Genomic DNA, 13,227 nt, shown 5'->3' with positions numbered 1-13,227 from the left:
AATTCCGCCCGATATCACCGCGCTCTTATTATTATTCCATTTGCTCGTTGCGGCGGTCGGCGCAGCTCGCCCGGCAAATGTAATTTGCCCGAGAGCATCCTAAAGACGTAATGTCATTAGCCGTGCCGCGGGCGGCTCTTTTCTACTGTGCCTGACCCACCTGCCCCCGCCCCCGGGGCTATTCAAATATTTGACTCGTACGTGCGCGTTTCCTCGCACGGTTAATTCCGTTGCTTCGGGATTTTCTCTGCGTCTCCTCTCTTTCGAAAAATCTACGCCGCTGGTAACAAGGTGGCCAGTGGAAGGAATGTGGATTTGATTGGTCGGAGGATGAAAGACCGAGTTAGTGGCACTTTGACCCTTGTTATGGAGACAGGCTCACTGAGGGTTTAATTACAGGGTTTTCTATTAATGAAGATTCAGAGAATTAAAATATTTCAGTCCAAGGTACATTTATCACTCAGTTCGCAATTTCAATTGATGAGGCAGTAAATAGAGACGAATTTAATTTGTTTTAGATTTTTTTCTAGACCACTTTCGCCAGCTATAAAACGCCTCGAGGATTTGTAAATTCGAGAGTACTTAAATATCTGAGGATTTTTGCAATTTAGAGAGTCTAGAGCCCAACCTCGCCACCATCGAACTCTCTAAACTCACCCCCTCGCGTAAGTGTCCATATATCGCCACGACCCGCGGACAGCAAACCGGGCAGTCCAGTAAATACAAACCACCCTTCCCATTTTCGTCTCGTTACCTAACTCAGCTGCAACGCACAGTACGTATCTCTTCCATCAAGTCGAATGATAAGAGAAGGGGTATGAAAGCAGCCCCCGACATAGGCCTTTTAGAGAGGCGATTCACGGCAGCCCCTTTAGCGGGAATTGTAACTTACGCCCTCGAATCTTGCGCCCTCGAACGTGACCTGACCGCGTAACGAGGAAGACGTTTCCGAACTCGAGGCTTTCTCCGACTGTCATGGGAGTCGAGGGAGGCCCAAGGGGGTTGGAGGTCCTAACCGCGCGGAAAACAGCGGTTCTCGGCTGACCACGGAAGCGGGGACGGTTCCAGGGAGAGTTTCAGAGGGTTGGTGTTTAGACGGGTGATTATCTGAGGCTCGTGTGCCGTCGGTGTGAGTGATTTGCTGTCTGGCTAGAATTCCAGGCCTCTGCTACAGGTGACCCTAGGCGAGGGTGGTTTATGGGGACGGAAGACGGCGGCTGTTCACGCGGGGTGCGACGGTTTGTTTGCTGCAACCCTGCTGGCGATTATCTTTGGAAGGCAAATCAGCTACTTCTAACCCCTCGGCTGATGTATCGCCGTGCATGGGAAATGGACGGTTAATGGGATTGTACCCGCGAAAATTTGATTGTTGGGGGATGCTAAGAGAGGTAATTAGGGGAGACGAGTGGCGGGCTTTGGCTTGGTTTTTGTGACTGGTGGTTTATAAGAGTGAGGGAGAGATTGTGAAATGATGGAGGGTTTATTCTTTTTGAGTATTGGACATTTCACAAATTCGAGGGGTTGATGAAGCTACCCTTGTCTAGTTTTTGTATCTTTTCAGAAGAGCAGAGAAGCAGTTGAGGTTCTTCAATTCTTGTGCATTAGATTATTAGTTTCCTCAGTCTAAATTCCTCACCCTCATAAGTCTCTCAACCACTAAATTTTTCAGCATCCCAAATTTCTCAGCTCCTCAAATGCAGCTATCCAAATTTCCCAACTCCATAAAAATTTCTCAGCTTCTAAAATTTCCCAGCCCCCGAAATTTCTCAGCTCTTGAAAATTTCTCAGTCCACTGCCTCGCATTCCAGCGTTCCAAAACTGGAAGCCCTCCGTCGCGCCGCGCGAGACGCCGTCGGCGAGCAGTTAATATTTTCGTCCATACTCGTGCGGGGGAGGCAGCGATTCGCGGGATCGTAAGTCTCCTTGGGCGACTTCCGGTGTTATCGCAGCCACTAGCCACCGTGGAAAGGTCTATTCGGTCGTTGGACCTCCGTGATAAAAAGCGTCGCTGGCGGCGGGCGCTTGTACGCGGCCGTATTTAACATTTTATTCCCAGAAGCGTCGCAGTTTTCCGCGATACGGGTAATGCGATAAATTATTCCGCGTTCCGCTTATCTTCGCCCTTTCCCCCTCCACGTTTCTTCTTTCATCCGCTTCTTCCTCTCGCCCTCTTTGTATGCCGCCAAGCGTCGGTTGCTTCCAGTTCCTTTTTTCCAGCCGTCTTGCTCGCTTAACGCCGACGTTCTTTAACACGCGCGTGGGAAACGCTGGCCAGTTTGAGTTACGACTCGAACAGCGCGGGGGAAATGAAGAGTGTTTTGGATTAACGCGAACACTGTCTGCTCTGGGCTGGAGAATGGCTGAGGGGTTCGATAAATCATGGTTATGATGGTGTTTTGATCTTGTGAAGTTAAGAGGGGGTAATTGATGGAAATTTTGGGTTAATACAGTAGTGTGATTTTTTTGAAAGTTGGTATACTATAGAAGGAATATTTGAAAAATTTGAGAATTTATTTGAACCTAATCCAGTTATTTTTTAATTATAAACACCTGTAATGTAGATATATATACGTTGATGAAATTGAATTTGTCTATAGGTAGCATTACAGTTTTTCATTAAACATGTATGAAATAAAAAATCAGAATTGGAAATTTTGGAGGAATAAGAGAACCTGCAACAATACTTGTCTGCTCTCTGCTACGACAGTAATCAAATGGAATCAATCACGACGAAATTTAATTACTTCCAAATGGAATTTTTGTCTGTGGAAAAAATGGAGCAAAAGTAATGGCTATCTGCTGGGTATCTACTTTACAATAACGTTCAGTCTCGCATATCACGTTAGACAGTACAAAAATTGACTTCGAGTATGAAATTTCGCTGCATCCATCATAGGCCCCAGATTTATCTTTCACTTTCGACTTCCATTTATCTTGGAGGAAGTCTGAAGAGAGAAGCTCTCTCGATCAAGAAGCTACAGTGGAGGATACACTATAGTTAAGTGGCGTTTAAAGTCGAACCTTATGTACCAAACGTCTCAACTTTAACTTGTCTGAGTGTCTTAATATAGTCATATTATATGTACGAAAAAATTGTATGGTTTTCCCTAAATGGAAATATCGTACGCTGTAATCAACCCGGGTGCTCGTGATACATTCATGTTACAGGCTTCCTTTTTTTGTTTATTCCCTCTTGAGAGGGCGGCCTAGAGTGCTCTTCACGCCTTCAACTAGTCGAGAATCTATCTTACACGTGTAGACGTAGTAAAGCAATCTTCACACAGAGAGGGAAAATAAATAGATGGAGCGCCTAAGAAAGCAAATTTCCCTGAATGCTACTCCGAAACATAGAAATCCAATTCTATGAGGAAGTTACATAGTGAGACTAATGTTTCATTCAACACTAATTTCAGTAGTAATAACAAGCACACAAATTTACATTATCTATGGCAAATTAAAAATAAAGTCTAGGAACGATCCTTTTAAATCTTTTCAATTTGTAAAATTTTCTAAATTTTTCCCCACGTTTACTAAAAAAGTAAGAATTGCAAGCATTCGAAGAAGCAGAATGAGAAGCTATGCATAGGAACTTTCCCAAAGAAATCCACTCCTGTATCCTATTTAGACTACCTGAAATACTAGCAGGAAGTCTATGCATAAATAATAATAAAGTTTCAATTCAGACAAAAAGGTGTTCCAAGACGAAACGTACGGTATGCAGGCTCAGAGTGTAGGAACTCGCAAATCACCTGCTCTCGAATCGTAAACGTCCAACGGGAAAGGTACAGGATGCAGGGTTTCGCGTAGCCAATCAAAATTCAAAGTAACAACTTGCAGTGATATTTATATCGCCCTCGGTACGTTAACTTCAAAGTAGCAGTCGAAGGTGGTGACACAGAAACTTTCCTAGGTGTCGTGTTTCATTTCACTGATTCCTGGACGTCTAATCGATAGTCGTTAGCGGAACCCGTTCGAGAGCAGTATATTTCGCCATATCTTCGACTCTCCAAGGAAATAATTCATTCGTCTGCAGTCCCCCGAGTAAAGTTTCCAATAATAAGAAGCAATAAAAGTTTCATCTCAGCAGAAGGTTAATAACTGTCGATTACCTGCCGTCCTCCTGTCGATACAAGTGTCGAGAGTGTGAACGAGTCTTTATTATCAATGCATAGACTCCTCGGACTCGTTATATCGGAAGTATTAATACTTTTACAGTCGCGAGTCTTTCAACAGGAACGCGTAAACACAGCGTGCAGATGCTTAATTAGGAATTAATTAGAGAAACATTCTGTGGGAAATGAACTCGCTTCAGAGAGTATAAGCTGGTTCAAACTTGAACCTAAAACGTGGAATTCATGAAAATTTTTCCTCTTTTTCTTTTCCTCGGGATGAAGTATTTTAATTAGTATTTTCGCATAATGATGAAAGAAGTTCGCGAAGAAGGTGAACGATATTAATAAGAATTCTAAATGAGTTCTATCACATGAAGCGTGGAATTCCCTAGGATTTTGGAAGCAGTGAAGGATACCAAACAGGAGACAAATTTCTTTTTTTTTTTTACAAAACAAACGTGTTTATTTCTCATGGTTCTTCGCTGAAATGGAAAGTGTGGCAATTATAATTTAATAGTCACGTAACAGATCGTGAATGCAATACAATGCGTGATCCGATGAGCGTATTTACAATAATACAAGATACAATTCGATAAATCGCAAAGATTTAGAAGTTTCGTAGACGCACGCGATTGGCCAGAGGTACTCGAATAATTATCGCGTACAATTGGGAGCAGGTCAGTCGACTTCGACCCTTCGAGCGCCCAAGTTCACTCAAGTTCACAATAGAACAGAGACTTCGAACTCCTCTGCTCCCAATCGTACAAAGTGGCTGGTCAATCGCTGGGTGTGCTCGAAAAGAGGTGTGCGTGAATATTTACAACGTTTACGATATACACAGTATTTACAAGAGGATCCACCTTACAGACTAATAAGCGTTTGGCGACCGTTGCCTTTTTCCAAGACAGTCGTGTGTGTGTGTGTGAGTGTGTATACTTTAGGAACGAGGCCTCCTTGTCTTTCCTCTCGTTTCTAACTTGTGCACTCTCTCCTTCGTTCGCGACGAACTAGGCGACTCGAATTAAATCTCTTTTTGTCTCTTTAATTATCACGAATTGACGAACCTGAACGACAGGAATGAGAACTAGGGACGCTCCGTCCCTCGGGCTGGAAAAATATATATATGGATTAGTACGACACCTTGGCCCGAGATTCGGAGCTAGCAAAGCGACGTATCATTCTCGTCTTGTCTAAGAAATTATCTTGTGTCGGTGGAACTTAGCGTTCGACGATTTTAAGGGCGAGGGACGTATATGTTGAATCGTGGAAAAGTGGGACGGATGCAAAAGTCTCGAGAATTAATTGGTAATGCAAATTAATGAGCCTTTTTAGTGGTGGAACAGTACACAAGAAATAAATAACTTCACTTGCTTGAGGGGTGTATAACTGAATACAAACTTTTCATTTTCATACGTGGAACCACATACATGTAATAATTGTCTGTGCGTTGCTGCAGAATTTCTGTACATTATTCATCCAAAGGCATGCTTGGAATTATATGCAGAAAATAAAGGGGAGAATTTTAGAGTATGATTTTTTAAATTTTCCTGGTTTTTCAAGGGGTTTAATTGAAGAAAAGAACGATTTCTAAATCATAGTTAGAAATTTTGAGGAGTAAGTAAAAGAAAATATGGTGGTTGGTGAAAATCGTGTTTCCTAGCAAACAGTGTGCACTATGTATTGCTCGTGGCAAACAATTTACGAATTCCTTTCTCGTTAACGCGTGTACTCAAACTTTTGACTATTATTTGAGTCAACAATGGGAGTTGTGTAAGTAAATTTTACCTCACTCCTCGAAAATAAATTACTGTTAAAATAGTAGAATTTTACAACTTACTGAACGTGAAAAACATTTCGTTATTTTGTAAAAACCTATTGAAAATACAATTCATTGCCGACCATAAATTAACGCTCAAAATGCAGAGTCATTCAGAAGAATAAATAAAATATCAAGTGTCGCGTATTTTTGTTGGACAGCTAACAGAAATAAATTTTCAAAGTAGGTATTTTATTTTCACAATTACGTCGAGCGTCAATTATTTAAGACTTCAATCCTTAAGTAACTACAGATCGTAATTGGGACAGAAATTTTGCAGCAACCTTATTGGAATTCATTCCAAAATGAAATTTCAAGTTCCTTTTTCCACAGAAATAATAGAATCTCAGTTAGACTCGAGGCATTTGCAACTCGTGGCTACAGCAAACGAAATCACATTCATTTAAACCAAGAAAATTAAACTTCCAGCAGAATTACGAAACAAGTGTATTGTGTCTTTTTCGCAAGAGGCAAAGTAAATAACCAAAGTCAGAAAACCAAAGTGGTGATCATTAAGATCGACCGATCATCGTGTGCAGTCGCGGCGAAACCCTCGAACGAGGAATTTCGCGAAGCGGGACACCACTTGAAGAAACACAGTTATTTTTCAGCCATCGAAGCTCTCCACGAGCTTCATGACGATGAAAATTTCGAGTCGTCGCTCCGCGATACTTCTCCCCAATGAAATCGCGAAACTGAGGTCAGGAGCAATTAGATTTATGAAGTTAAGCTGCGTTTCCAGATCAGTCAGATTGCAGTTTCTAAAAAATCAAAAAATAATATCACTTGTATTTAACGCAAAGTAGTTCTTCATTGACTAATAAATGAGAGAAGCTTCTTCGATTTTTAAGTATTCTTTAATACTTTAGATAGTCGTTTATACAAGTGAATTAAAAATACTTCAAGTTAAATCGAGTCGAAGAAAATAAAAAATTAATCGAAATGGTTTCACAGGATTTAATAGTGGATAATAGATGTGGGAACGCAGCTTGAAGCATTGTCAGACGTCGAATCGAGGTTTCTCTCAGCTACGGTGTTCAAAGGGCCCCGTAACGAGCGACGAGAATAATTAGAATCTATGTCGTCCTCATTGACTGCCATTTCCTAAAATTACTCTCTCTCTCTCTCCACGTCTCGCTGTATACATATACACATATACACTCTCTCTCTATACATACATAAGATCTGCGCAAAGAGAAATTCGTGTCGTTCTCCCTCGTAGCTAGTACGTAAAAATAATGACTCGATCCACGGTCCTATGTAACAGTCGCGCGGTTACAAAGAAACGTATTTTAAATAAACCTGTCTCTCTCTCTCTCTTTTCAATCGATTCGAAAGCATCGAACACTCGGCGACCCCGTCGTGTTCTCGCGAGGCGATGTCTTCTTTAATTTCCCCAACCCCTGGAACAGCCGTGCGTTCCAGTACAATGGAACGCGAGAAAATTTTCTAGTCGAGGGGGGAACGAGGGCCCTCTGAATGAAACCAGAATCAAAAACGGAGCAGTCGATGAGCGACTAACGAGTCGTCAACGAAATAGCTCGCGAATCGAGTTTCCCAAAATTGGTATTCCGATGTCAGTCGCTCCTCCAGTTTAAGTCAGATTTCATTCGAAAATCTTGCCCCCGTTCTATCGCGACCGATTCTACTGGAAGAGCAAACAGTGGCGCGAGTCAGCCTCGAAGAAACTGTACAAACAGCCTACAACGCGTCTCTGTCGCGTTCTGGAGTGGAATTCCATTCTGGGTGAAAGGAACACAGTGAGATTGGGCACAATCGAGTGTCTCGGTAATGACCCTTAACCCTTTGAGTAAGGGGAATGAGAATTCTTAACGTGGTATGTGGAATTGTTTGTTTGAAATGTCTGTTGAACAGTTTTGGTGGGTTGGCTAAGAGAGATGACTCTCAAAATTTGCAGACTTGGAAATATTTGCAAATTTGAGGATATTACACTGTCGATTAAAAGTTTGGAGCATTCTGTCTCTTCAAAATAAAGAAAATTTCGCTTCAAGTAACTTTGTTATCGAGTTATCTTTTCTTATCTGCAGGTGATAAGGAAAGAGTATTTAATTATATAATAATTGAAAGAAAATTTTATAATTAAAACTTAGATACTAATTTTTTTCAGAAAAGTAGGACAAAGTAATAGATTTATGAAATTGTGTTCTTGTGTCACAGATAAGTAAGATAATTTCAGTCCCCTGATAATTAATTTCTCAGTTCCTTGTAAGTTCTTATGACGTCAAAATTGAACTCTAGAGTTAAGTAGCAAAATATAGTACGCCTCCTGCAATCTTAATCTACTGTGTCCAGTAAACATGCTCCAAACTCAAGTCAGTGTAGGAGTCTGCCCAATACTCAAAGGGGAAAAATCCATCCTCGCGACCCTCCCGTACCACTTCACAAACTCCACCAATCTCAGCCGACAGTCCCACTATGTACCTTTGTCCACGTACTGTCCACACACTGTAGACAAAGGTCCACAGTACATCATCGAAAAATTCCACAGAAAGTCCAGTTGCATTCTCAGTGCCTTCTCAGTGCCTTCTCAGTGCCTTCTCAGTGTATTCTCATTGTGTTCCTTCCCCTCAGAGCGCATCGTCCCCTAGCCACGGGCTCCATCGGAGACCACCCCCTGGCTCGGTAGATGGTAGCTCGCCTCGCGGCCGCGGGCCTCAGCCTATACTAGACAAAGTAAGTACGCGGATTGGTTGGATGCGTGAGTACTTCACCAGGCGGCGCGGTGGGCACCGGCGGTTCCGGTATGGTGCTGTAAAGATGGCTGCCCCTGGAGGACAGGCTGGCGGGCCTTGCGCTTCCGGCGTGCAGCGCGCTGTACCCAACGTGCTGGTGCTGGTGTTCCGCGCCGCTGTCCTCGTCCTCGGTCCTGCTTGACGCGGAGCTGACATAGGTGGACTGCGTGGGCGTGGGCGTGGGTGCGTGCACCGGCGCGACCAAAACGCCATTAGGCTTGGTCCACACGTCCCCAGCAGACGGGGCCGCAGTGTAGCGCGCCGGCGTGCGATTTCGGTCGTTCACCTTCTTGCTATCGCGCCGTTTGCCGACAGAGTCGGGCATGGCGAAGCGAAGCTTCTCCCAGAACCTCTTCTCGCCCCACATCACCACGGTGCAGGTCTGCAGAAGGAGCTGAAGCTCGGGGTCCCTGGCGGGGGCCTCAGTGGCTAACAGAACGACCACTCTCCGCTTCCTGGAGCTGGGCCTTATATTCTCGAGGGCTGTTCTCAAAGCAGCGCGAAATTCGGCGTGCTGCCACTCGTTCGCCAGGAAGACTGGGGAGAAGATGATAACGATGCGCCTGGCAGCGGCGGCTGCTGGCGGCAGGGCCTCCTGGGGCCTTGCTGGGGGTAGGTCCCGCCAGTGGAGGCACAGAGTCAGGCCAGATTGCTCCAGCTCCGCGGCCAGGAACCTGGAGACGAAGTCTTCGTCTCGTTCGCTGTAGACGATGTATCCATCGTAGAGGCGGTCCCTTTCTTCGTCAGGCGGCGTAGCCATTTTTCCAAGACGCAGACCGTAGCGCGCGTGGGCCCAGAGACGAACGTCCTGGCGGAAGGCGAATGCCAGCGCGACGAAGAGGCAGATGGCGATCACAGCCACCAAGGCGCCAGCTAAAAGCGGCACAAAGTTGCCCCCAAGCAAGGGGATCTCCTGGATGCCACGGCTGACAGCTTCTGTGGACGGGTCGCCGCAACGCTTCATGGCCTGCGCCAGCGTCTCGACGCCGTCTCGGCAGTACATCTTCTCTGGATCGCCGCGGTGCTCCGCGAGCCAGCCGCGCAGTTTAGCCGCGTTGCTGCACTCGCAGCTCCAAGCGTTTCCTTCTAGCGCAACCTTGGCTCTGTCGCCGACACTGGGCAAAGCCTCCCAGGGTCGGAAGTCGACGATTCGGTTACTGTCCAGTCTCAGAACCTCGAGATTCTTCATCTTCCTGAACGTAGTGTTCCCCACAGTCGCGATCGCGTTGTGATCTAGGTACAACTCGGACATGCGTTCCAGCTGGTCGAACTCGAAGCCCCGCAACTCCCTCAGGGCATTGTCCTCGAGGTGAAGGACGCGCAGAGCACCCACACCATTGAACGTGCAATTATGAATGGCGGCGATGCCGCTGTTGTTTAGGTACAGCACTTCTAGGCGACGCTTGCCTATGAACACATGGCTACCCAGGTCGCCTAGCTCGTTCCCATCGAGGTAGATCTCGGTGGCGTCCATGGGAATCCTCTCAGGCACGTGTTTGTATCCTGCGTTGGAGCAGTCCACTACGTTCCTCGACCAGCTATGGTCATGGTAGCAGGAGCAGTTGTCAGGGCAGGTCATCTCGCAGTCGCAAGCGTCAAAGTCGCAGCAATGACACGTGGCGAAGCAGTGAGCGTCGTAGCGACATAGAAAGTCCCTAGGTCTGAGGGACATCAGTGGTCTTTTCGGAGTCGCTCGTTCGTGCACCATGTCGCAGGTGACAGAGTCCAGGTCCATGACTCGGGGGTGCTGCCTCAGGCGAGCCATCTCGTTGATCCTGGGCAGCCACTCCATGGTGCAGTCGCAGCGAATGGGGTTATTCCTTATATAAAACTGCGGCAGATCTAGCCCCTCTGGCAGCGTGGGTAACGCTAGCGCAGCTACTTCGAGATTCCTTATCTCGTTCTCGTAGAGCTCCACTTTCTTCAGGCTCCTCTTCTGCAGGAACGTCCCCGCCGCCACGGCGCGGATCTTGTTGTTGTTCAGGAACAGCGTCTCCACGCTGTCGGGCACGTTCGTCTCGGCGATCTCTGTGATCTGGTTGTAGCTCGCGTCCAGCGTCTTTATACGCAGCGTGTTCTGCACCATGTAATAATTCCCCAGCTCGCTTATCTGATTCGCGTGGATGTCCAGCCACTCTATGCTGCTCGGCAGATGGCTGTAGTCGAACCAGAGCAGCTTGTTGTCCGACACGTTCAGCCAGACCAGGGTCGAGAGGCTGGTGAACGCGCCGCGGATCTCTGTCAGCTGGTTCCCGTCCAGCCTGATCGCCCTTAACACAGGGTTGCTCGCGAAAGCGCTCTGCTCCACGTGACGAATATAATTATTCGCGAGGTTTAGCACTTGGAGGCCTGGCAGAGCAGCGAAGGCCTCCCTGGACACGTTCTCTAGCCTATTGTCCACCAGTCTTAAACCGTACAGTTCACTGAGGCCGTCGAAGGAGTCATTGTCGATTCTGGACACGTGGTTGTTGCCAAGGTCGAGCGTCTTCAGCGAGTGCAGCACGCGCACAGCGTACGGTATCTCCGTCAAGTGGTTTCCGCTGAGCGAGAGGTCCTGCAGGCCAGTGAGGTTATCGAACACGTGATGCTGCAGAGTCCCCAGCCTGTTGGTGTCCAGGAAGAGCTGGCCCAGAGCGCTCAGGCCCACAGTATGAGCAGGATCGAACCTGGCGATCCTGTTGTGAGACAGCGTCAGCGAGTGTAAGTTCGTCAGGGAACCGAAGCAACCGTCCGTCAACGTCTCTATCTCGTTGTGCTCGAGCCTCAAGATCTGGAGACTGTACAGGCCCTTGAACACGTGGGCGTCGATCCTCGTCAGAGAGTTGAAGGACAGGTCAAGAAGCACCAGACGAACCAGTCGCGAGAAGGTGTTGCGATTCACCCAGCGATTCGTCAGCTTGTTGCTACTCAAATCCAGCACCTCCAGCTCGTCCAAGTTATCTAATAATCCTGGAGCCAGCACTGTCAGAGAATTATTACTCAGTGTCAATTCTCTCAGTTCGGTAGTCTTCGCGAACAGCTCCGGCGGCAGGGCGACCAGCTTGTTACTAGACATGTTAAGCGAGCGTAACATATTTAGATCAGCGAGAGCGTGATCCCCAACCGCGTTGATCACGTTGTCCTGCAGCTTCAGCACCTTCAGGCTCCTCAGGTTGCCCAGGGCGCTGTCGGTCAAGGCACTGAGATCGTTGCTGCTGAGGTCGAGTATCTCCAAGTTAGGCGTGCAGGACTCGACCCACTCGGAGAAGCCCAGAGAGACGATGTCCTGTAACTTGTTGCGCGTCAGGTTCAGCGTGGAGAGGCCCTGCACCGGGCAGAGGAGCTCTGGGGGCAGGGTCCAGAGATTGTTGTCAGCGAGATCGAGATGCTGGAGATGAGTGAGGCCGCGCAGGGAGTCCCTGTGCAGGTCGAGCGTCATCGCCGACCAGTCGCCGTTGTGCGTTCTCACGGCGAGGCTCCTGAGATTGTGCACGGAGGCGAACACGCCGCCAGGGAGATAGGGGATCTTGCAGTAGTCGAGGCGCAGCTTCTCCAGCCGCGGCAGAGGCGAGAAGAATCCATGGGGACCGTCGATCTCGCCCTCGGAGAACAGCACGTCGCTGCACTCCAAGGCCAGAGAGCTGATCGAGTCCGCTTGAATGGCCGAGAGATTGCCAATTAGGCCAGGCACGTTGCCGATGGTCCTGACCCTACAGACCAGAGCCTTCTCCCCGTCCTCCCCGTCCTTCCTCCACTCGCAGCCGCTGGGAGCCTCGAGGCTGGTGATGCTGCGGCCGTGGATCAGGCCGCCGCTGAGAACCAGACACCAGACGATCCCCAGCGTCGACAAACGACGCGGCTCCATTCTGAGTACAGGCTCCCTCGGAGTCACGTTCCCCTGGACAACTAACTCGATGCGGTCGCGGGCTAAGTAGTCGCACCGTCACGCACTCATAGTCACAGCACTGGCTCTCAACCGGACACGGCCTATGCGTCCTCCTCACAATTGGACCTCTGAACTCAATCTTAACTGAATCTTAACTGGACCTCAACTGAACCCTTGTCTCTACCGACGGCGGGTGCTCACTGATCTACACTGAGGTGGTCTACACCCGCGATCAAGAGGAGAATAAACACTGCTGGGTCATGCCCACTCACAAGAGACACTCGACCGCGCGTTACTAGGACTCTGACGCGATGGGGACTGAGTCTCTCGGTCTCTGCCTCGTGAGAGATTGCGCGCGAGAGAGCGGGTCAGACGCGACGACGTTCTGCCGAGAACGTCGAAGAGCAACTGACTCGGTCTCGGAGTCCCTGCTCCAACGACGGTCACGCACCCTGCATGACTGCCAGCGTGCAGCTGCCCCCACCACTTCCCCCACCCTGCTCGTTTTACCTCCACCACTGGCGGGATGCCACCCCTCCACAGCTCCAGAATTCTTCGATGTGAGTGTGGAGCAGCGACGCCCGGCTGTTAGAAGACGCGCACTGCGCTCGTGTGCGTGAGACAGCGACAGGCGCTCGGCGAAGATGCAACAAACCAGCTGACTGACAACGCTACTTACTA

General features: G+C 48.0%; 1 protein-coding gene across 1 annotated transcript; it reads right to left on the bottom strand.

Moving 5' to 3' along the window:
• Nucleotides 1–8,481: 8,481 nt before the first annotated feature.
• LOC143186755 (toll-like receptor Tollo) lies at nucleotides 8,482–12,608 on the bottom strand. Its single transcript, XM_076390503.1, has one exon. It carries the CDS (start codon nucleotides 12,523–12,525, stop codon nucleotides 8,614–8,616), a length of 3,912 nt encoding a protein of 1,303 aa, XP_076246618.1. The 5' UTR covers nucleotides 12,526–12,608; the 3' UTR covers nucleotides 8,482–8,613.
• Between the last annotated feature and the right edge of the window lie 619 nt (nucleotides 12,609–13,227).

The sequence above is a fragment of the Calliopsis andreniformis genome, unplaced genomic scaffold (assembly GCF_051401765.1).
Source record: "Calliopsis andreniformis isolate RMS-2024a unplaced genomic scaffold, iyCalAndr_principal scaffold0022, whole genome shotgun sequence".
In the NCBI taxonomy this organism is placed as follows: Eukaryota; Metazoa; Arthropoda; class Insecta; order Hymenoptera; family Andrenidae; genus Calliopsis; species Calliopsis andreniformis.
Note: the sequence above shows the minus strand (reverse complement) of the source record. Positions and strands in the feature narration are given on the sequence as shown.